General features: G+C 40.0%; 4 protein-coding genes across 5 annotated transcripts; 3 read left to right on the forward strand and 1 right to left on the reverse strand.

The window, feature by feature from the left end:
* The first annotated feature begins 1231 nt into the window (after nucleotides 1–1231).
* fth1a (ferritin, heavy polypeptide 1a) lies at nucleotides 1232–4703 on the forward strand. The gene is made up of 5 exons (XM_044029501.1): nucleotides 1232–1539; nucleotides 2700–2805; nucleotides 3449–3595; nucleotides 3887–4012; nucleotides 4242–4703. The coding sequence occupies exons 2-5, from the start codon at nucleotides 2704–2706 to the stop codon at nucleotides 4398–4400; spliced, it is 534 nt and encodes a 177-aa protein (XP_043885436.1). The 5' UTR covers nucleotides 1232–1539; nucleotides 2700–2703; the 3' UTR covers nucleotides 4401–4703.
* A 593-nt stretch (nucleotides 4704–5296) lies between these two features.
* Nucleotides 5297–8790, reverse strand: mcee (methylmalonyl CoA epimerase). The gene is made up of 3 exons (XM_044029502.1): nucleotides 8714–8790; nucleotides 7694–8034; nucleotides 5297–6217 (listed from the first exon to the last, which is right to left on the reverse strand). Exons 1-3 carry the CDS (start codon nucleotides 8739–8741, stop codon nucleotides 6065–6067), a joined length of 522 nt encoding a protein of 173 aa, XP_043885437.1. The 5' UTR covers nucleotides 8742–8790; the 3' UTR covers nucleotides 5297–6064.
* A 9-nt stretch (nucleotides 8791–8799) lies between these two features.
* mphosph10 (M-phase phosphoprotein 10 (U3 small nucleolar ribonucleoprotein)) lies at nucleotides 8800–14096 on the forward strand. Its single transcript, XM_044029497.1, has 11 exons — nucleotides 8800–8940; nucleotides 9859–10525; nucleotides 10614–10780; nucleotides 10873–11038; nucleotides 12041–12182; nucleotides 12286–12353; nucleotides 12428–12565; nucleotides 12652–12762; nucleotides 13131–13238; nucleotides 13319–13549; nucleotides 13846–14096. Exons 1-11 carry the CDS (start codon nucleotides 8855–8857, stop codon nucleotides 13993–13995), a joined length of 2034 nt encoding a protein of 677 aa, XP_043885432.1. The 5' UTR covers nucleotides 8800–8854; the 3' UTR covers nucleotides 13996–14096.
* Nucleotides 14097–14790: 694 nt separating this feature from the next.
* On the forward strand, nucleotides 14791–19786 carry ist1 (IST1 factor associated with ESCRT-III). 2 transcript variants are annotated; one of them, XM_044029499.1, is made up of 10 exons: nucleotides 14791–14886; nucleotides 15428–15540; nucleotides 15648–15828; nucleotides 15944–16031; nucleotides 16139–16222; nucleotides 16315–16425; nucleotides 16519–16710; nucleotides 17285–17386; nucleotides 17868–17913; nucleotides 18238–19786. In XM_044029499.1, the coding sequence occupies exons 2-10, from the start codon at nucleotides 15453–15455 to the stop codon at nucleotides 18402–18404; spliced, it is 1059 nt and encodes a 352-aa protein (XP_043885434.1). In that variant the 5' UTR covers nucleotides 14791–14886; nucleotides 15428–15452; the 3' UTR covers nucleotides 18405–19786. The 2 variants fall into 2 exon arrangements, with proteins under 2 accessions (XP_043885434.1, XP_043885435.1); XM_044029500.1 differs by having other exon boundaries at nucleotides 17907–17913.
* Nucleotides 19787–20224: the final 438 nt, after the last annotated feature.

Consider the following 20224-nt stretch of genomic DNA (forward strand, 5'->3'; position numbering starts at 1 on the left):
TTTTGAGTTTATGCAGAAACTGGGAGTTTTGAGAACTGCTTCTAAGGTCCAGTTAAATGAGGAAGTTGTGAGACAATATTAAGTAAGTCTTACCATCATGCTGAGCTGTCCAAAAGGAAATACATGGTGTTATGATGTCATTAGCTTTGTCTGAATCCTGTGTCATGCTTAATCAGGCCCCTTGCTAATTTTGCTTTTACTTTTTTTAAATGTAGAATTTGGAGATGCAGTTTGAGGCCCAAAGAAAAAAATGTTCAAATCAAATTTGGTGGAGACCTGAATACATGAACCTGATTCTGAATAAAAGAAAAGAAAGAATCATACACAAAAAAATCTACGTCATGCTTAATAAGGTCGTTCTCAGTCAAACTGTCAGTGCTGCTTTAAAAAATTGATGCAATTGTATTTATGTTGTACCTTATATGTGTCTGCGTTACTGTGTAGGCTGGTTGAAAACACATTTCACACAGGAAAATCACACATTCCTTTTTACGAAATACACATTTTTGAAAAACACAATTTTAAATTGTAGCCCAAATGCTTTCAAATGTGATTTACAACCTTTCTTCAATAACCTCTGATAGTGACACTGACTGTATATCTGTAAATCACACTGTAAGTATATAATTCATAGATACTTCAAGGACCCTTGGAAAATGAAAGCCTAAAAATCAATGTTTTTCCTTCGTAAGTATATACTTCATATGATTAAGTATATACTTCCTTCTTAAGTATATACTTCATAGATACTTCAAGGATCCTTGGAAAATGAAAACCTAAAAATCAATGTTTTTCCTTCCATGTGCAACAGTCTCTGCAGTGCCGGAGACAGTAGTCTCAGGCAGCCACACGTTTCCTTAACAGCGCCACCTAATGATTTGGATGAATTGAAAAAAAAGAGCAAAGAAAACTAAAAATATATACAAAAAGAACCCAAATTATAGAAACAAAAAAACCCTAATCAACACCTTTGGCTAACTACTTAGTTCTAAAGATTTATTCCAGCCAAATGCTACAATAATAATAATAAAAATATTAATGATAAATATAAGAGTTGTGGGCAATCTGTGTAATTAGAACAATTCGCTCATTATCAGGCGTTGTTTTCCGTGTTCAACTAGTGGCGCTGTAAACAAACCCGCCTGAAACTGCTCACTGCGCAGCCTCTGTACGTAGCCTTTGTTCCCCGGCCCCACCTCTGCGCGCTCTGTGACGTCACTGCTCGTACCACTAGTTAACTCGCGGACGTTGTCACGCAGGATCCAGTCGATCACCTCGTTAGCGGACAGTGAAGGTTACCTGCTTCAACAGTGCTTGAACGGCAACCTTTCTAACTGTCTCCAAACACCACAGGACGGGACCAACCGATCTGAGCTCAATTCCATCCAGAAACATCTCATCACTTTTGGAAAACAAGGCTCCTTCAAGCGTCAGCCTGCAACGTAAACACGTTTAGCTTGACAGCTAGCGAACTGTTTTGCCAACACAAGTCACCGTTTTTCGACCTCCTCGCGAGAAAAGACCCGCCACTGACATTTGGTAAGAACACATTTGTCTTCTTTTTGTGTAATGGTTTATTCTAGATATATTCTGTATGTGTATTTACGGACATGTGTATGTTTACACGTCGCACACGGACCAACACCTTCGACCGGCCTGCGTAGGCGTTGTTGTGCTGCTGTGGCGCAAATTGACGTCGGTCGCCAGTCAGTCGTTGTAAAGCACCACCTTTGCTCATGTGTGTCGTGTATGTTCGAAATTGTAATAGTCCCTTTGTGCGTTAATTCGATGTTTGGTACAACCGTGCCATTATGTTGGGCTTGGTTAAAAAAACAACACACAAACACACCTTGAGTTAATAATTTACTGGTTGCTATTTTAGAGTGCAACTTTGGTCTGTTTACTAATATGAGCAGACAACCAACTAACTATCTTGTTTTATATTTGAGATAAACAAACACAAATACATCGTCCCGGATTCTCATTTGTGTTTACCACCATTTTGTTTGTCATTGTCTGTATATAACCAACATTTTAATGTCGTATAAAAAGCAAACGCAAGTTCATTAACCTCTAAACGCCACACTGTATCTCAAAACACATAACACACAGTTATGCAAATTATTGTACAGTATTGCATCAAATTGTTCCAAGGACATCTGGGAAACCTGATCCCATTGCACCATGCCTGTGTTGCAATGACGTACATACTATTCACATCTATGATTATTAAAACATTCCACTTTATTCCACAGATTATATATCCATTTTCTGTGATTTAAGCTCATACATTAATTTGATAAGTCATTGCCACACAGAACTTCAAAGTAATATTCCAACTTGATGACATCACCTTCTGTGACTGACCTGACAAAGATTAAAAGATACACGTGTTGTACTTAAATGTCCATGCATGCTTTTCCCCAATGTAATAGGGACAGATCATAGTGTTTCATTTGGATTAGTTTGATGATAATTTATTAATCCCATTTTTTTTTTCAGAGCCCAAGGTGATGTCAAATAATTTTTTATTAAAAAATCATTTCGTTTGAAGGACTTGACTATTGTGACTGATCATTAACTAATGAATACTTTTTTTTTTTTGTCAGTTAACATTAATACTAAACACGCACAGTATGTGTTAGTCGTTGTGATATGTGCTTGTTTATCTCGTCAGGATTTTGTTTGTTGTGTTTCAGAACCATGGCTTCCCAAGTGAGACAAAACTTCAACCAGGAGTGCGAGGCTGCAATCAACAGGCAGATCAACCTGGAGCTGTATGCCTCCTACGTCTACCTGTCCATGGTGAGTGTGTGTGGATAGCGTGATGCTTTTCGACATGACAAAAACAACTGAGCAGACACAGTTGAAAATACAGGTAGTTGTGGTCAGAGTAAAAGGAAACTGTTAACCACTTATGCTTATTGTTACAGAGACTTAATTTTGATTTACTGTTTTCTTCTGTGTTTTTTTAACTGCTGTGCACGTACCCACCAAATGTTAGGAGTGAGCTGGTTTTAGATGGACATAAAAGCACATGGGAGGTTGTTTGGATAAGGACAAGCACACGGCCATCATCACTACTGCGTTTCACAGATGTTTATTCAAGTTAAATCGGCAAACATGTTTTCAGTTGTCCGTATCCCGAGAAGTTAATGTTGTGCGACTTAGTACTTAAACTAAGGTCGACGTTCGTTTTGACATTATAGAATGTACAAAGAAAATGCAGACTGTGTTCCCTGTGCTTTTGAATTATCGATCTTAAACACTGCTTTTTATGGGTTTTATGATCTTATCACTAAGATCATAAAAACACCCTCCCCACATGGTTGTTTATAGGTTGCATCACAACTGTATCTGCCAGGCGATCGTTCAGGCACCGCTCCATGTTTTGTTTGTTTTCACTTGAACATCCAGTTTTGAAAATATTAACATTTCCTCCTGGCAGAGTTTCTACTTCGATCGGGATGACCAGGCGTTGCACAACTTCGCCAAGTTCTTCAGTCACCAGTCACAGGAGGAGCGTGAGCACGCTGAGAAGTTGATGAAACTGCAGAACCAGAGGGGAGGAAGGATCTTCCTGCAAGACGTCAGGGTACGTTGAGCTCATACTTGATCGAATTTGTGTTTTAACTTGACAATCTTGTGAAAGATTTCTTCTCCCTGGTTGTCCTTTATCTCTAATGTTGGGAGGGTTACAGGAGGCCACAGAGATAGAGAGGGTGTGAGTGTGCTTGGGGGGTTATCTTTCTTGGACATGCAAACAAGCTGGAGTTAAACGTTACACAAACCCACTTTGCCGCTCATTACTGGCCTTCTACCAATGATTTGCTGAGTCAGTGTGTCGTTGGTCTCTCAATCTGCCTTTTTTTTTTTTTTATTGCAGAAGCCAGAGAGAGATGAGTGGGGCAGTGGGGTCGAAGCTCTTGAATCTGCCCTGCAGCTTGAGAAGAGTGTGAACCAGTCACTGCTGGACATGCACAAGCTCGCCTCCACCCACAATGACCCACATGTAAGTACTAAGCCACGGTTGCACGTTTTTGTCTTCACGCTACAAGATTTTCAGCCCGATAATCTGCTTGCTGATGAGACACTGAGCACTGAAACCTGGTTTGGTACATCATTCCTCTGTCGTTTTTGTGTGTTTTTTTATTTTTTTTTATTTGCATTGCTCTAAATCATTTTACATCCTTTTCATTTGAATTTCAGCTCAAGTTTGATGGAATTCCTTTTTGTTTCAGTTGTGCGACTTCATCGAGACGCACTACCTGGACGAGCAGGTGAAGTCCATCAAAGAACTGGCAGACTGGGTGACCAACCTGCGCCGCATGGGTGCTCCTTCCAACGGCATGGCCGAGTACTTGTTTGACAAGCACACCCTGGGCAAAGAAAGCAGCTAAATCCGCCCCACGAGCACTAAAGCTTCTTCATTTGTATATTCGTTTCTCGCTTGGAAATATTTTAAAACTCTAAAGCCATCTGCATGGTAGTTGTTGTAGTTGTCATTTGAGCTACTATTACTCATGTCATTGCCATTCCCTCCAAATTCTACTAGAAAACCCCAAGAGCTTTTATATTAAGATCCCATTACTGCACCTAGCATACTCTATCGGCTACGTTCCTACGTTATTGCTATGTTTTTGCTGTGTTTAAAACCAGGAGCTGTCACTCTTATCAAATAAACCGAACCCTCTGGATTCTGATTTTGTCTCGTTTAATGTCACACCTGGGGGGGGTAAAAAAAGCAGAAGTCAATTTGAATAGAATCTCGACTACAAAACTGGCAGTGAAAATGAGCTGTTTCACTTCCATTTACCAGGGAAAACGGAACTTAAACAATTTATACAGAAACTCAAAAAGACTGGTAATCACAAAAATAACCACTATATTTATCTGAAGGAGAAGACCACACTGACTGTATTCTTTAGGGATTAAATATTTCCAATGAATTTTTGAAATAACTGGATAGATCGTATCTTTTAGCTTTTTATGTTGAATATCTGGAGGATGTATAGGGTTTCAAAATTAGACATGTTTTGCTGGAAGTATAATTGAACATGCGTCACCTCACAATACCCTGTTTGGCAATGATTTATTTCCTGTATCTGGGTTAAAGGTTGTTGTTGCGGCGTCTGCGGTCAACAATGATAACAAATGTCGCTGTGCTCTGAAAAGGTTTTAAAACGGTCTGTAATTACAACAAAAAAGGGAACTTTTATGTCTAAACCATAAGTACATGTGATTTACATCAGATGAGGATGAGTCAGGGATTTAATAACTCCAAATTCAAGTCTGCTTGTGTGTTTAGATCTGGTTTATTAATTTATTTTTCTTTTAATAAATGCTATTTTCAAACTTAAACAGGAATAATATATCCAAAAGATGACATAATCGATGTCTAAATTAGCCCTTCATTTTGAAATTTCAAATTATTTTGACGTTGTTGAACAAATATACATCAGTCGGGGTAAATTGTATCAGACATGATTACAAAAACTTTAAACAAGTCTTATTTTACTCCATCTTTCCTCCAGGACCCACTGACTATCGTAGGTGGCCGTTGTACCACAGGTGTGTCATAGGACACTTAAAGGTTCAACGTGTCTGAATTGGCACCATCATTCCCAAGCCAGCCCATCGGGGAACTACAATTAATTATTTTCGCACACACACACACACAAATGAGTGGTATTGAATTTGACCTGCATTTAACCCATCCTGATTACACACCAGTCGTAAACACATACACAAGCAGTGAGCAGCAAAGCAATGCCCTTGCTTAAAGTACATATAAAAGGCTTATTCTAAAGCTACAGACAAACAAACACATTGTTTTAAGGGATTTTACACCTATATGAACATATTGGGGGGTAGAATATTCAACGTCTGCCAAAAACACGAACCGTACACTTCTCTAGAAACAATGATTGCAAACACACTTTACTCATCAGAACACACCACAGTAGAATTTATTCAGTGTGAAACACCTTTGAGGCACCTTTTCTGAACAAAAGTGAGCTAAGGAACACTATTAGTGGAGACATGTGAATCGACAGCACATGTTTCACGCTTCTTCAAGCTCCACCAGGACGCCGTCACAGTCTTTAGGGTGAAGAAACATCACAGGTTTCCCATGAGCACCTATTCTGGGCTCTGCTGACAGAGTTCTGATGCTCTTCGCTTTCAGGTCGGCTATTGCGGCGCTGATGTTGTCCACCTACAACATTAAAAAAACAACAACTACTGTTTGTGTTGTATTTGCAACAGAGCGATTGAATTATGGTTACACATAAACCTGTGATAGACACTACTCATAAACTAAACATAATCATGACAACTAAGTGCTTAACCTTTAAACCTATTCTAATCCTAAAACCAGGTCTTAAGGCCCTTTAAAGTGGTGGGGCCCAGTCAAAATGTCCCCACAAGGACCTTTTGGACTTTAAATAAGTGTACATACACAAAGCACAAGCCACTCAGGAAGCTCTGCTGTTACAAGAATAAACAAAAGAGCAGTTGGACACTCTCTAGTGGACAAACTGTGTTATTGTGTATAAACAACATCTTCTTTTGACATCTTCAAGGGTTGTTACTCATCAACGGTCTTTAACAAGCTAATAATAGATTATCTATTAACAGGGCTGTTTAAAAATATATTTTAATAATGGGATCTGATACATAGAATACATTTTAGTTCATGTAAGTCTCCTTTTTTATTTGTTTTGTTCGTTTTTATGCATTATGTCAGTATATTTGTGTATTACCTTCCCCTAAAACTGCAGATGTAAAGTACCATTCTTGCTTTAATCTGACACGTTACATCTTGGATTTACTAGCGATGTTTACTGATAAACCAACAAAGGAGCTTGTCCTCAGAGTTTGGTGTAAAACTGTTTTGTGTTTTTTTGGATTTATTAAATCCAAAGCTGTAACACTGGACCTCATGGACAATGCTGTTCTACTTACTCTCCTCCATTGGAAAAATCTCACCCGTCATTCATGTTTTATTCACGCCTGTGCTCTTCTTTCTGTGACACGTCAGAGTGTTGAATGTCACCGAGGTTACCGATGGCACGGACTCACCTGGGCGGATCCTTTCGTTCATTTATTTTTTAGTTAAACCTATTTAACACCAATGCTTTTCCTAGTATTACAAGTCTAAAAGCCGATTGTGCTTTTTCTGCTCTGACAAAAAAAATGTGTCTACTCCATTAAAACTGCAATTTGGGAGAATTTTAATCAATTTTAAAAGGCTAGAAAAAATGTGCACTTTTGGACAATGCAAATGTTTTTTGAACTTGTTCTTAATATCATGCCGTCTTTTATCATGCTCATTTACTGTGTATTGACTGGATATTGTGTTTTATGTCTTTCCAGTGTTCAGTATTTGTGTTTGTTTGTGCCATTTTAATGTTGATATGCCGCCTTTGTCTAATTTAAGTGCAATGTTTACACTGTAAATACACACTGTACATGCTGTATATATTCTACTAACTCACTGTCTATACTGCAAACGTTATACTACATTTGTAGTATCTTATCAGTAAATATTTTTTCTGCATTGTATATTCATAGATGTGAAAATGCATGTTTATTGGCTGCAGTAACAATGCTAATTTTCCCATTGTGGGACAAATTAAGGCTTATTCTATTTTACTATCTTCTTGGCCAGGTCTAGAAGATGTTGTCTCACCTCAATACAAATGTGGTGCATTCCTCCGGACTTGTTCTTTTGCAAGAACCCAGCGATTGGGCTCTTCTCCCCGAGAGGATGGAGCAGCTCCAGCTTCGTGTTGCCAAGCTCCACAAACACGGTGTAGACGCCGTGCTCAGGCAGGGGCACCATGTCGCTCACCGTGGCCCCCAGCACGTCCCTATACAGAGCTGTGGCCTTCTCCATGTCAGGCACAGCGATGGCAATGTGGTTCAACCTCCCCAGCTTCCATAGGGATCCAGGAACGCCCTGCCCGAGGTTTGCCGTTGTTGAGTGTGTCCTCAGCAGAGACAGGCGAGAACATCTGGAGAGACCTGTCACTGAAGAAACACATGTAGAAAGAAATCATTAAAACACAATTGTTTTGGTTTGTGGACAAAACTCGATTACACAAGGATTAATCTACAGATTAATCAATTGTGAAAATAAACTTTACCAGCAGTATGACAAGCCATTTTCCATTTACTATCCCCTGAGACTGAGGTGGGTGGGGTGTTTTTTTTCACAGGATGAAAACAGAGAGTAAATGAAGATTTTAAGAATACAAAGATAATTTGAATCATCTTGCTTTGGCCTTCACGTTGCCAGTTCTCAATGTAAGGCTAATGTGCATCCTTCACCTGAGTCCCAACACTTAATCTTACAGCTTTTGGATTATTTAAAAATACATCTGTGGTACATAGAAGAACGGACTGTGGCAGAGCCAACATAAACTGTGTGTGCAGTTATTGTGCCATGTCGCCATATGAGAGAAGTCTGGAAACTTCTTTTTTTTATTTATTTTTTTTACAAACAAACGCGAAAAGTTAACGCTGCATAGAGAATTCATGATGTAACCTCAACATGTTCTCAAACTAAGATCGGAGCAGCAAACAAACAGTGCATGTACAACAAGGCTACAGTCTTGTTTGGAATTCTACTCTGTATAATAAATAAATATGCGGTGACGTTAAAGCAAAAAACATGTGACTGTGACAACATTATTGTCCATAAACCAACCTGCAACCTTCAGCGCTGCGGACGCCATTTTTGGTACGTACGTCGGAACCAAGCAGCGACGGAACAACAGTTTCTCCGCGAGCCTGTTTACCTGCGACACTCACACAGACCCCGTCCGTCACACATGTGGGGGAGACGAAGATGGCGAGTGGAGAAATGTTGAGCGTGTTGGAGGATTGTGAGAAGAAATTAATCACCAACACAGCACAACTAGAGAATTTTCTGAGGCAAGTGTCTGCTGTCTGTACGGCTGTTGGTGAAAGAGAGCGTAAATGTTGTTGCGTCGCCGCTTACGCACTTTAGAAACGAGGAGACTCGGTTAGCTCAATTGCTAGCAACAGCTAAGACGAACAAGTATTTAGCCACTTAAATAAACTAACTAACATGTTCTGTAACTACGTACTGCAAAGAAAGGAGTATAGTTTTAAATAAATTGCACAATACGCACTTACTAGCTTTATTATTTATTCAGTGACTTTTCATGTCTTGGTTGTCTACTGCACCAATGTCTTTGATTTTAACAGAGCTCAAAGTAATGTTTCTAATGGCCTGTAAATGTTCGTTTAAAGTGTTATATCAACATTATAATTGTGCATGTTTCTGTCTGTATGAGTTTGATATAAATGGTCTGACATCATTCTGAATGGAAAACACAGACGATGCTGCATCATCAAGAGTGTAGAATGCCAGGAAACGCCAAGACATGACAATTCAAAATGCTTTCTCCACCAGTTCTGCTGCGATTATGTGAAGTCATGAAATGAGAAATGGCGTAGTGCAGGATTTAAATCAAAGCCACTCAAAGACATCTGTGACAGTGGGCCCTTATCAGAGGCTGCTCTTTTGATGTATCTTTTAATACGATTGGTTTTACCAAAGGTGAAATATTGATTTAAAGTAAAGAAACCAAATCTATAATAAACAACTGCAGGGAAGCTATCCTGAATCTGTTATTCCAAACAGCCATTCTTGGTACTACTTTTATGTGAATGCATCACAAATGAATGTATTACATTGTGTAGCGTTTAGGAGGGCAGTTTTCATACATCTCCCATGAAGATGGCAAACCACTTCTGGTCAAATTCAAATAAAAGTTTGTAATATCTCAGACTTTCTGTACTGATTATGTGTTTTTCTTTTTGCAGCCTTCAGGATGGAGCAGCAACAGACTTCACCTCTCTCACTAAGACCTTGTATGATCTCCATAAAGCTGAGGAGCCTGCAGAGTATAAAGGCAGCCCGCTGGCAGAGCTGGTGGTGGAGAACTTTGATGACGAGCAGATCTGGCAGGAGCTGGAGCTGCAGAACGATGCTGTCCTGAAACGTTTCAAAAGCGCTGTCGATGAAGCATTGTCAGATGGCTCGTTAACTGTGCTCGTAGAGGAGGAGGAAGAGGATGATAATGAAGCAGAGGTAGAGATTGGCGATGAAGATGATGAGGGAGAAGAAGAAGAAGAGGAGGAGGTGGAGGAGGAACTGCAAAGGCAGACTAAGAAAAAAACTGAGACTGAGGGTGACACAGATGAGGACTCTGATTTGGATTTCGATGTGGATGCTCTGGAAAACCGAGAAAAACAGAAGAAGGAAATGGGAAGGAAAGGCTCCAAACTAAAAGTTGTTCCCTCTGAAGTTGATGATAAGTTCTTCAAGCTATCAGAGATGGAGACATTTCTTGATGATATGGACAAACGAGAGGGAAAGGAGGGTCAGGATGAGGATGGCGTCGACTATTTTCAGGACTTGGCCTCTGACGAGGATGAATCTCTCAGTCTGGATCAAATACTTTCTGCCAAAAAGCAAAAGAAAAGCACTGTATGTCTTTTGTCACTTATTCGCACTCATTTAATTGTGTGATGTTGGTACAAGAATTTATAAAATTAAATGTTGTGAATATTCACAGGTAAGCAGCTCCAGGAATCTCAAGTACAAGGACTTCTTTGATGGTGTGGATGGTGAACCAGCTCCAGCAGATGGACAGTCAGATGGTGAGGATGACGACATGGATGAAACTGAAGAACAAATAGATGATGAAGATGATTACGATGGTGAAGAGGACAGTGATGATGAGTAAGTGTGATTTAATATTATGTAGTGTCCCAAACTGTGCAGGAGGAGCATGCAAGGTTTATTCAACCATGTTTGTGACCACTCCTTTTCAGAGACAAAGAGGGAAGTCACTTTAAAGCATCTGCAAAGAAAGTGACCTTTGACCTCTCTGGGGATGAGGACAGTGAAGGAGAGGACATGGAAGACATTTTTGGAGGAAAAACTCCAAGCGCGGCAAAATCTGAATCAAAGTCGTCCTTTGAGAAACGGCAAGAAAAGGTAAGCGGTGATTCTGTTTAACAAAATCACGTCTTCTTATTTGTCCGTTTTATGTTTGTCTTCATGCGAAAAAGTACAAAAAACACAATATCTTGGAAGATCAAACAGCATTTAGTGCTTTTTTTTTTACTTTTAAATGTTTGTCAATTTACTAGTTTCAGTAAATAATTTATATATGTTCATGTTTTATTGCAGTATTTTTATTGTAATAATGTTTGGTTTGTCAGTGTAAACCAGTCAGTCTGTGATGAAGGCTTTGTTCAGAGGTGGTCTCAGTGTGGAGGGCACAAAATGTTAAGGTCAAACCAAACACAACTACAATGTTGACCCTGAATCACTGTTGCATGGTCACTGCTTGTTTTCCCTAATTAAAGGCGTAAATTGTGGTTAATACACACATAGATATACACCAAAAAGCCCAGCAAATGCAATAGACAACCAGACTCAAATCTAATTTGAAAGTACGCTTCCATCTGTGATCCGCTGGCTCTGGTCACGCACAACAGCAAAACACTGCAGCGTCGTTAAAGCTGAGCAGGATTAAATCATGACCTTATGAATCATGGAGAAGTGTAGTGCAGAGACGTCTTCGTCTCCGCAGCTGGTTTTTCCCAAAGGCGGCAAAACAATTCTATATCATTATGTAAAATAATTATATGCAATTATCACAAAATCATGAATAGAACAACTATTTACTGTGTGCTTGGATATACCATCATCTCCCTTGTCATAGTGTTTGTGTGTTTTGACTCTGGTCAGTGTGACCTCACAGTGCAACTGTGGTACGATAATAACCGTGACAACCCATGAGCAGCATGTTAATTATCTAGTTGTAATATAAGGGATGACATGTCTGAAATAGGCTTAAAATGTTTTAATCGGTTTATATAGGACTTGTATTTGTGTGCCGTGTCTCATGGCACCAATATAAACCCATGTGTTGTTCATGAGTAAGGTTGGTCCACCTGCATGCCCACTGATGGCCTTTGTTCCAACCTGCAGATGTCTGAGAAGATCGGGGAGTTGGAGGAAGCAGCTCTAGCACAGAAGCCATGGCAGTTATCTGGAGAGGTGACTGCACAGACTCGTCCAGAGAACAGTATGCTCGAGGAAGATGTGGAGTTTGAGCAGACATCCAGGGCGGGTGAGTGATTCCTCTGCCTGTTTCTTACCTTCTTATGTGAGCAAATGGCTGTGTTTTATTTTCTCCCCTGCTATCAATAACATTTTGTGCTGTGTTCTTTCAGCCCCTGCTATCACTGAGGAAACCACACTACAGCTTGAAGACATCATCAAACAGAGAATCAAAGATCAGGTCAGTTGCAGAAACTTGTATTTAATATTTACTGGAAAAAACATTGACCGATAATAACGCATTGCTTTTGTTAGGCTTTTGATGACGTGGTCCGTAAGGAAAAACCAAAAGAGAATGTGTTTGAGTACAAGAAGAGGCTAACGTTGGACCATGAGAAGAGCAAGCAGAGCCTCGCAGAAATCTATGAGCAAGAATTCTTGAAACAGACTCAGGTTTGACTTTTATTTATGTTTTCACTGATGTGTCAACACCTATGAGCCTTGGCTGTAACCAACTGATGTTTTTATTTTAATTTTAGCAAAAGACGGAGGAGGAGGAAAACCCTGCCCACGTAGAAATTCAGAAGCTTATGGACTCGCTCTTCCTAAAACTGGACGCACTGTCCAACTTCCACTTCACACCTAAACCAGTGAGTTTTACCTGATGGCACCAGAGATGACTAAAATGCTGAGATGTAACTGTTTTTGTGGTTGATGTTACGATCCAAGAAACAGTGAATCATTAGCAACTGGACTTGTAGTTTTCTTGTCCAGTTGGTACTGATTCACTGTATTTTGGATAACTATGACCTGAATGAATGCAAATCTACACAGTCTTAGTCTTATAATAAAAAAGACTTAAAAACATGTAAATGTCCAACAACATAAAGCACATGTATAAACATGGTAATCTAAATTGATAAATTGCATGCATCCCTGACAAATGATGTGTTTTTAAAGATGCTCTCAAACCATTGTGGTCACTGAAAACCACATTCATGTTGTCCCTCTTCTTCAGCCTGTTCCTGAAGTCAAAGTGGTGTCGAACTTGCCGTCCATTTCAATGGAGGAGGTGGCTCCAGTCAGTGTTAGTGATGCAACTCTGCTCGCACCAGAAGAAATCAAGGTTTGCCATCCGAGTTGACGCGTTTTTGTTTGATCCCGGTACATTTTGTCTATGTCTAATAATACGACCTTCTAACGCAGGAGAAGAACAAAGCGGGAGCTTTACTGGGTGATGATGAAAAGACACCGACAGACAAGAAGCGCGATAGGCGCCACAAGAAGAAGGTGAAGCGTCTCAAGATTAAGGAGAAAGAACAGAGACAGAAACTGAAAGAGGCCAATAAAACTGGAGAGAACAAAAAGCCGTCAAAGGCCGAAGTCACAGAAAACCTGAAGAAACTTACAAAAGGAGGCAAAGCCACTCTACTTAAGGTGAGTGTTCACACTCCTATTCAATTTTTACTTGTAGATTTCAGAGTTAACTTTGTACTTTTTGCTTTACCGTATTTGACAGCCATAGTCGGTCGTTAATATCAATCTAATTTTACACCCAAACCAGCTGTCGACCGATGTTTTTGTTCCTCGTATTTTTCTATAGATGTGTGAAGCTTAAATAGATGAAAAGTAGGATGCACAACGTTGCTGCTATATAACATTTAAGTCCCTCATGAACATAATTAATATGCTCCTAAAGTGACTGAACTTACCGTTTGTTCTTCTTTTTTCAGGATGAGGGAAAAGACAAAGCTGTACGGTCTTCTCAAGCCTTCTTCTCTGAGCTGCAGGACCAGGTCAAAAGTCAGATCAAAGGTGCAAAGGACCAGTCTTCAAAGAACAAGAAGCGAAAAGAATTTTCTGCCACCAAACTTAAATTGTAATAACTGTGATCGTTTTGTTGTGTAAGATCAAGTTGTTATTGTACAGATTCTTTTTATTCAAAAAGTGGAAGTATATGTATTAAATCTGATGATCCTTGTAAGGTGTTTCCATTTCTAATTAAGATAATGCAGGTGCCCACGACATGTGCACGTAATAAGCACAGCACCAGGTGTTAAAACATTGTAAATAAATCATTTTAAATAGAGTATATTCTTTTCAAGGTACAATATGTTAAATTTAGCAACATTTCTTGAAGTTGCATGTTGCAGCTAAATATCCTTCACCTCTGGTACCCCTTACACTGGTCATTGAAAACACTGATTGTTTTATTTATATATTAGCAAATCCACATAAGATAATCAGTTTAGGCTGCTCACTAAGAGCATAACTGCTGTTAAACTACAAACAGCTAAGCTATTGGGAACCTGCATTCATTCATTTAATGGTTTGGATCATTTAAAAAAAAAAAAACAAGATGAAAGGAAAAACGGCTAAGGTGGTAAAAAGAACAGTAATAAATCTTAACATCAATTATTCTAAACATTAGCAAGTATGAAAATGACCAGCTGGAGATGCACTAATGTGCACCGAAGTGGGGGCATGTCTTTTCTTTTTTCAGTTTTTTGTAAATATTTAGTTTGAATATACTACATTACATATGATATGATATGATATGATATTGATTATTAAAGCAAAACAGTAAATACAGCTGTATTAAACGACAAAACAAGAACGTCTGAAACGTTTGGCCCAATGTTGACGTATGAAGCCCCGCCCACGATAGGAACGTCCCACGTATGACGTAGCCGATACTGTTCGCGGAAGTGAACGAAGCGAGTCGGAACAGACAAACAAATAAGTTGGTGTGTGATCTTCATCTATATTTGCCCGTAAGTTGTTGTCGATTTGTTTCACATTATGACTTGTAAATTACTCGTGTTATTTCATTCGCATGTTGTTTTCACTTTGCTGACGTTGAGCTAGCAAACATGACATTCGATATGAGTGCTAACAAAGCACAGGGTTGCTAACAGGCAGTTTTTGTTTAGTCAGACCTATGTTTTGCGTTTGGGGAAATACCCTCAATACTTAAGTTAAATCTATAGATTGTAGCGTTAGAATTACATTGGGAAATACGGCCAACTTTGACATAGCTCGGCAACGGTAGCCTCCTTAGTTGTCCGTCGTGTCGGGCTAACGCTAACTGTCACAAGGCCACATAGTTCTGGGCTAACTTGGTGTTTTCGCAGTTTTATGTTTTGTTTTGTATTTGTTTGGAGTAAATCTGCGGAGTCACTCTGTTGCGAGGGTTTGACCACGCTCACATGATTGCGTGAGTCACTCATTCAGGGGTGGGGGTGACGTTCGATGGGCTGTTAAAGTTGGTTTCGATTGAACAATTCCGCTTCTCTCGTGCTCTCCTGCTCACAGGTAGACGACCACAATCATCATCATCATGCTAGGAGGAGGATTTAAAGCAGAGAGGTTAAAAGTGAATCTCCGGCTGGTCATCAACCGACTCAAACTTCTTGAGAAAAAGAAAAGTGAGTCATTGGCTGAGTTCAGCTGTTCACTCTTCTTGTTCCACTCCTGCCTCTAATGACAGTTTATCTTTTCCCCCCCAATCTCATTCACAAATTTAAAACAAAAGCTGAACTTGCTCAAAAGGCGAGGAAGGAGATCGCAGATTACCTGTCATCTGGAAAGGATGAGCGTGCACGAATTCGCGTGGAGCACATTATCAGAGAAGACTATATGGTGGAAGCCATGGAGATCCTGGAGCTTTACTGCGACCTGCTGCTGGCTCGCTTTGGCCTCATTCAGTCTATGAAGTGAGTCCCAAAGAACTGGACATGTTCAGCGCACACAAATGATCAACTCGTGTTATTTTATACAGTTATGCCACAGTACTCTTCATCAACCACATTTTCTCTATCTGCAATCTAGGGAACTGGATCCAGGCTTACAGGAAGCAGTGTCCACATTAATTTGGGCAGCACCTCGTCTTCAGGCAGAAGTGACTGAACTAAAAAATGCAAGTATTCTTAAATATAACACAGTGAAAGTAGTATTGCCACAATATTTGTGTTTTATTGTTCATGGACAGATCTTGACAGTCGTATCTCTGGCTGTTTGTTTCAGGTGTCTGAGCAGCTATGTGCAAAATACAGCAAGGAGTATGGCAAGCTGTGCAGGACAAACCAGATTGGCACCGTCAATGACCGAGTAGGGATTTTTTTTCCCCCTTGACTGTGAGACTTGAGTGTGTTCAAGATTGCACACTAGAAACGTTTTCATCAAATGTTTGTTGTTTACAGCTGATGCACAAACTGGGTTTAGAGGCCGCACCCAAGATCTTGGTGGAGCGCTACCTGATAGAGATCGCTAAGAACTATAATGTGCCTTATGAACCAGACGCCATGGTCCGGGTGAGCATTTTAAGACTCTCTTATCACTCCCTTCGAGAGACGTCGTCATGCTTTCTGTTTATTTATCACTATTTCACCGTGGTGTTTGAACAGCCTGAAGTGTGTCCAGGAGAGGAGGCAGACCTGATTGACGTGGACCATGACAGGAAGCCTGGAGGAGGTGGTGGAGGAGGAGGTGGTGGTGGTTTCACTGCCCCCCCAGCTGGTGCCATGCATATGCCCATGCCTATGCCCATGCCTATGCCCATGCCTACAGCTTTCAACTATCCACCTCCCAAAGGAGCCGTAAGTACTTATTTTTTAATGACCCCATTCTTCATAGATTATGGATATGATAAAGACATTAGGCGCTGCTCAAGTGTAGTGTCTTTTATGTACACAGATTCATTGTAATGAATGACGCCGTTGCACGGAGATGAAAAAAATCTAATTTTTTGTCGAATGCTGCTAGCTCTTTAAATCATGTGACAAGTACAAACCAATCGGTCCACCAAGATATAATGGCATCCACTTAAATTGTTAGTCACTCTGACTTCCTGGAAATGGAGAAAAGGCTCTTATTTATTATTCCGGGATACTAATGGAAACCAATTACTTTTATTCTAATTATTGTTAGGTTTGAACACATCTTACTTGAGAGATTTAATATATATTTAAATAGCAAACTATCTTTTTTCTTCTAACCTCATAAAATGCCTTTCACTTAAGTCACAAAAAAGCTTTTATATCAGCTATACCTATACTTTGTTTACTCAAACTGTGGCAAAAGATATCAAAAAACCCTGAAGAGAAATTTGATTTCAACAATAACCGTCTCTACCACCGTCACTTTTGTACTTGACTGTTTTTTCCCCTCTAGGAACCGTTTCATGCTCCTGTTGGAACCTACGACAACTTCCAGCACCCCATGGCAGGAGGGCAGCCCCCTCAGCTGCCCACTTCTCCCCCCACATACGAGTCCGTAAGTGACTGAACCCTTCCCATCCATGCCCCCCCCCGTTCCCACAGATGGACAGACGGACAGGGCATTGCAGGGCAACAATCAGGGAAGAGCAGTTCATTCAGCTTCCTTGCAGTTTTTCCCTGTCAACACTTTTACACTATGTCTCTGCATAGGACCATTTGTTTTTTTTGCTTTACTCACATGGATATGGGAAGCATTAAAAAGGCTGTCTACTAACCATGACTTGTCACTTGCTGTGGGTGGGATTAAAATGAACAGATAAGTGGGTTACCTGCATTTTGGGGCAAGCTTAGTCTAGTTGAGTTTTAAAGGTGATGGTTTTTCAAGAATCCCCTCCTGATTTCCATCATTCCTTTCTTACTGTTTGTTTTTGTCGTTACGTTTTTGAATGTGATTCATTCTTTTTTACTAACCCTTACCTTTTATTATATTTCCAGTAGAAGGACAAAGCCCTTTACACATTTTGTCTTTGTTTCAGATTGATGACCTAACTGACACGCCTTCTGTTCATTCCCAGGCTGTAGGTGAGTTCAGCCCACAGTCACCAACACGCATTCGGGATGAGGCCGACTATGTATTTGTGTATTTTCTGACTGATTTATGTGATTTATGTGAACCAATGACATTATGTGTAGTTTTCCATTTTCCTTCAATATCTGTGACTCTCAGCCTCAAGCTCATTTGGAAGACACAAACCTTAAAGAATGAGTCACATATGTGCAGTATAATCATAGTTTTCCCCAAACGTTTTTGTGAAACGTGACCATTGCTATTTTTGTTTTACAACATATTTGATATTTTAAATTGTTATTATAATTATAACATTATATTTTTCATTTACTCTTCAGGTCCTCGTGCCGCACCTCGGCACTTTGACAACAACGCTCTCCCAGAGCTCCCCTCCGTTCCTGACACGCTCCCCACGTCTTCCTTTGGCGGCGCCAGCACCAACACGGATGACATCGACTTTGACGATCTAACGCGGCGGTTTGAGGAGCTGAAGAAGAAGACTTAAATTCTATATTCTTGGTTTACACACACACACACACAGGTCTGTTTCATCAGCTCGGAACAGGAAAATCGAAAATGGCTTAAGGCCTTGTATCAGATTTGAATAGTTCTCCTCCCCCTTCCACAGTAATCACACATACATGTATTTTTACCTCATTTATATAAATATGACAAGCTTTGGTTGATCATTGAGCCTCGTCAGTTATCAGATATCTGATTTCTGTTGGGAGAACCAGTGACAACCATACACTTTAATTTCTGCCTTTACGACTCTTGGTCTAAATTCTTGCAATCATGTTGATTTCATGTACGATCACACTGACTTTTATCTTTTTTATGTGTCCGTGTGATACACTGTATAATCAAAGTTGGATTTTATTTGTAGCGTTTCCCAGGGTTTTGAGGGTTCGACTGATATTTAATGTTCCTCCTTTGAATCTATTTTTGCACACACTGTTTCCCAGTGATCTTTGCCACCGTCACTCCGTCATTAGCTCAGACTGGTCTGACAAGTCTGACCGGCCAGCCCAGTTAGGAGGGAAGCTGGCATTCACACTTAACAGAAGTCTACGCATTGTTTCCAAGGCATGGGTACTGTACCCAACACAAAAGGACAGACGGAATCCATTATTTTCAGTGGTTAACGCAGTCCTTCAGTGTTGTCAAGGCGAAGGCATTTAAATAAACACTCCTTACTCATTCAGTCGGTCACTGAGCCTCTAAGTCTACGTTCACATTACCAGGCTGAATGTGACCCTATTACTGGAATGTGTGGAAACAACAAACTCAAAATTCAAATCAGACTTTAGTATGTGGTCCTAGATTGGATATTTATCTAATATGTCGCCATGTGGCATACGGTTGATCTCCCCACGTGTTTCACAGTCCAAAAATTCACTCTATATGTGGCCCTGTGACGGACTGGCGACCTGTCCAGGGTATATCTTGCCTTTCGCCCCATGTCAGCTGGGATTGGCCCCACCCCATGCAGCCTTTTGCCTATTTATATGCATAATGAGTGTTGTTGTCAAAGCCGAACGAAAATGGAGGATAGTGCCTTCCTCTAGAGTTGCATCTTACCTACAAATTTACATACAAGTGCGTTTCCCACTTCAACACGGAATACACTGACGCAGATTTGAAGAATGTGTCTGGTAAAGTGAACGTAGCCTCAAACCTGTACGAGAAGCTTCTGGTGACACACTATTCTGTTTTATCTGTTACAGGAGTGGAGGGTGCACATATGTAAAGTGATAAAACAGTGTATGGAAATCTGTAATATAGCTCATTTACAAGGATATAGATGGATCCACTAACGCAAATGATTTAACTGTACAGAGGAAAAAAAAAATCTCAAATAAAGTTCTTTTTTTTCTGCTCTTTTAATGTCAGTTTCACCAGATACCTATACTTTTCTAACCAGCAAGTCTCTCATTTGCAGTAACAGGTCACACAGATATAAATACTGAGCTCAGAGTAGTGGTGAGTGCTTTTCTGTGTTCTCCAGTGTCCATATCTCAAACTGTGTGTTCACCACTGCATTTGCCTTGATTACCAACTCTCATCAGAGGCCTTGCCAGTCTGCACTAGGATTATAGACTGTATATTTTACCTTTTGAGTCTTTTTTTAAAGTAAGATTATGCTTTGCGTTACACATCAGTTGTGTCGCTTTTTTTATTAGAAGGTGGAAAAGACATTTTAAGGGCTTTATGCAACACCTTGCCTCAAAGTTAAATAATAAGAAGTATATAATAAAGGTTAAAGTCAATCCTCCCAGTCTTTTAATTAAAGGTAATCCTGTTCAGTTGTATGGTGGGTAGTTT

The sequence above is a fragment of the Solea senegalensis genome, linkage group LG7, assembly GCF_019176455.1.
Source record: "Solea senegalensis isolate Sse05_10M linkage group LG7, IFAPA_SoseM_1, whole genome shotgun sequence".
In the NCBI taxonomy this organism is placed as follows: Eukaryota; Metazoa; Chordata; class Actinopteri; order Pleuronectiformes; family Soleidae; genus Solea; species Solea senegalensis.

What these genes read in the sequence shown, in the direction of transcription:
- fth1a (XM_044029501.1), top strand. Translation starts at nt 2,704, where the DNA reads ATGGCTTCCCAAGTGAGACAAAACTTCAACCAGGAGTGCGAGGCTGCA. An exon ending in CCTACGTCTACCTGTCCATG is followed by an intron (nt 2,806 to 3,448) that starts GTGAGTGTGTGT and finishes TCCTCCTGGCAG; the next exon opens with AGTTTCTACTTCGATCGGGA. An exon ending in CCACCCACAATGACCCACAT is followed by an intron (nt 4,013 to 4,241) that starts GTAAGTACTAAG and finishes TTTTTGTTTCAG; the next exon opens with TTGTGCGACTTCATCGAGAC.
- mcee (XM_044029502.1), bottom strand. Translation starts at nt 8,741, where the DNA reads ATGGCGTCCGCAGCGCTGAAGGTTGCAG. An exon ending in CGCAGCGCTGAAGGTTGCAG is followed by an intron (nt 8,035 to 8,713) that starts GTTGGTTTATGG and finishes GTGTTTCTTCAG; the next exon opens with TGACAGGTCTCTCCAGATGT. An exon ending in TGCACCACATTTGTATTGAG is followed by an intron (nt 6,218 to 7,693) that starts GTGAGACAACAT and finishes TTAATGTTGTAG; the next exon opens with GTGGACAACATCAGCGCCGC.
- mphosph10 (XM_044029497.1), top strand. Translation starts at nt 8,855, where the DNA reads ATGGCGAGTGGAGAAATGTTGAGCGTGTTGGAGGATTGTGAGAAGAAA. An exon ending in CAACTAGAGAATTTTCTGAG is followed by an intron (nt 8,941 to 9,858) that starts GCAAGTGTCTGC and finishes TTCTTTTTGCAG; the next exon opens with CCTTCAGGATGGAGCAGCAA. An exon ending in AATTCTTGAAACAGACTCAG is followed by an intron (nt 12,566 to 12,651) that starts GTTTGACTTTTA and finishes TTTTAATTTTAG; the next exon opens with CAAAAGACGGAGGAGGAGGA.
- ist1 (XM_044029499.1), top strand. Translation starts at nt 15,453, where the DNA reads ATGCTAGGAGGAGGATTTAAAGCAGAGAGGTTAAAAGTGAATCTCCGG. An exon ending in GGCCTCATTCAGTCTATGAA is followed by an intron (nt 15,829 to 15,943) that starts GTGAGTCCCAAA and finishes TCTGCAATCTAG; the next exon opens with GGAACTGGATCCAGGCTTAC. An exon ending in ATCCACCTCCCAAAGGAGCC is followed by an intron (nt 16,711 to 17,284) that starts GTAAGTACTTAT and finishes TTTCCCCTCTAG; the next exon opens with GAACCGTTTCATGCTCCTGT.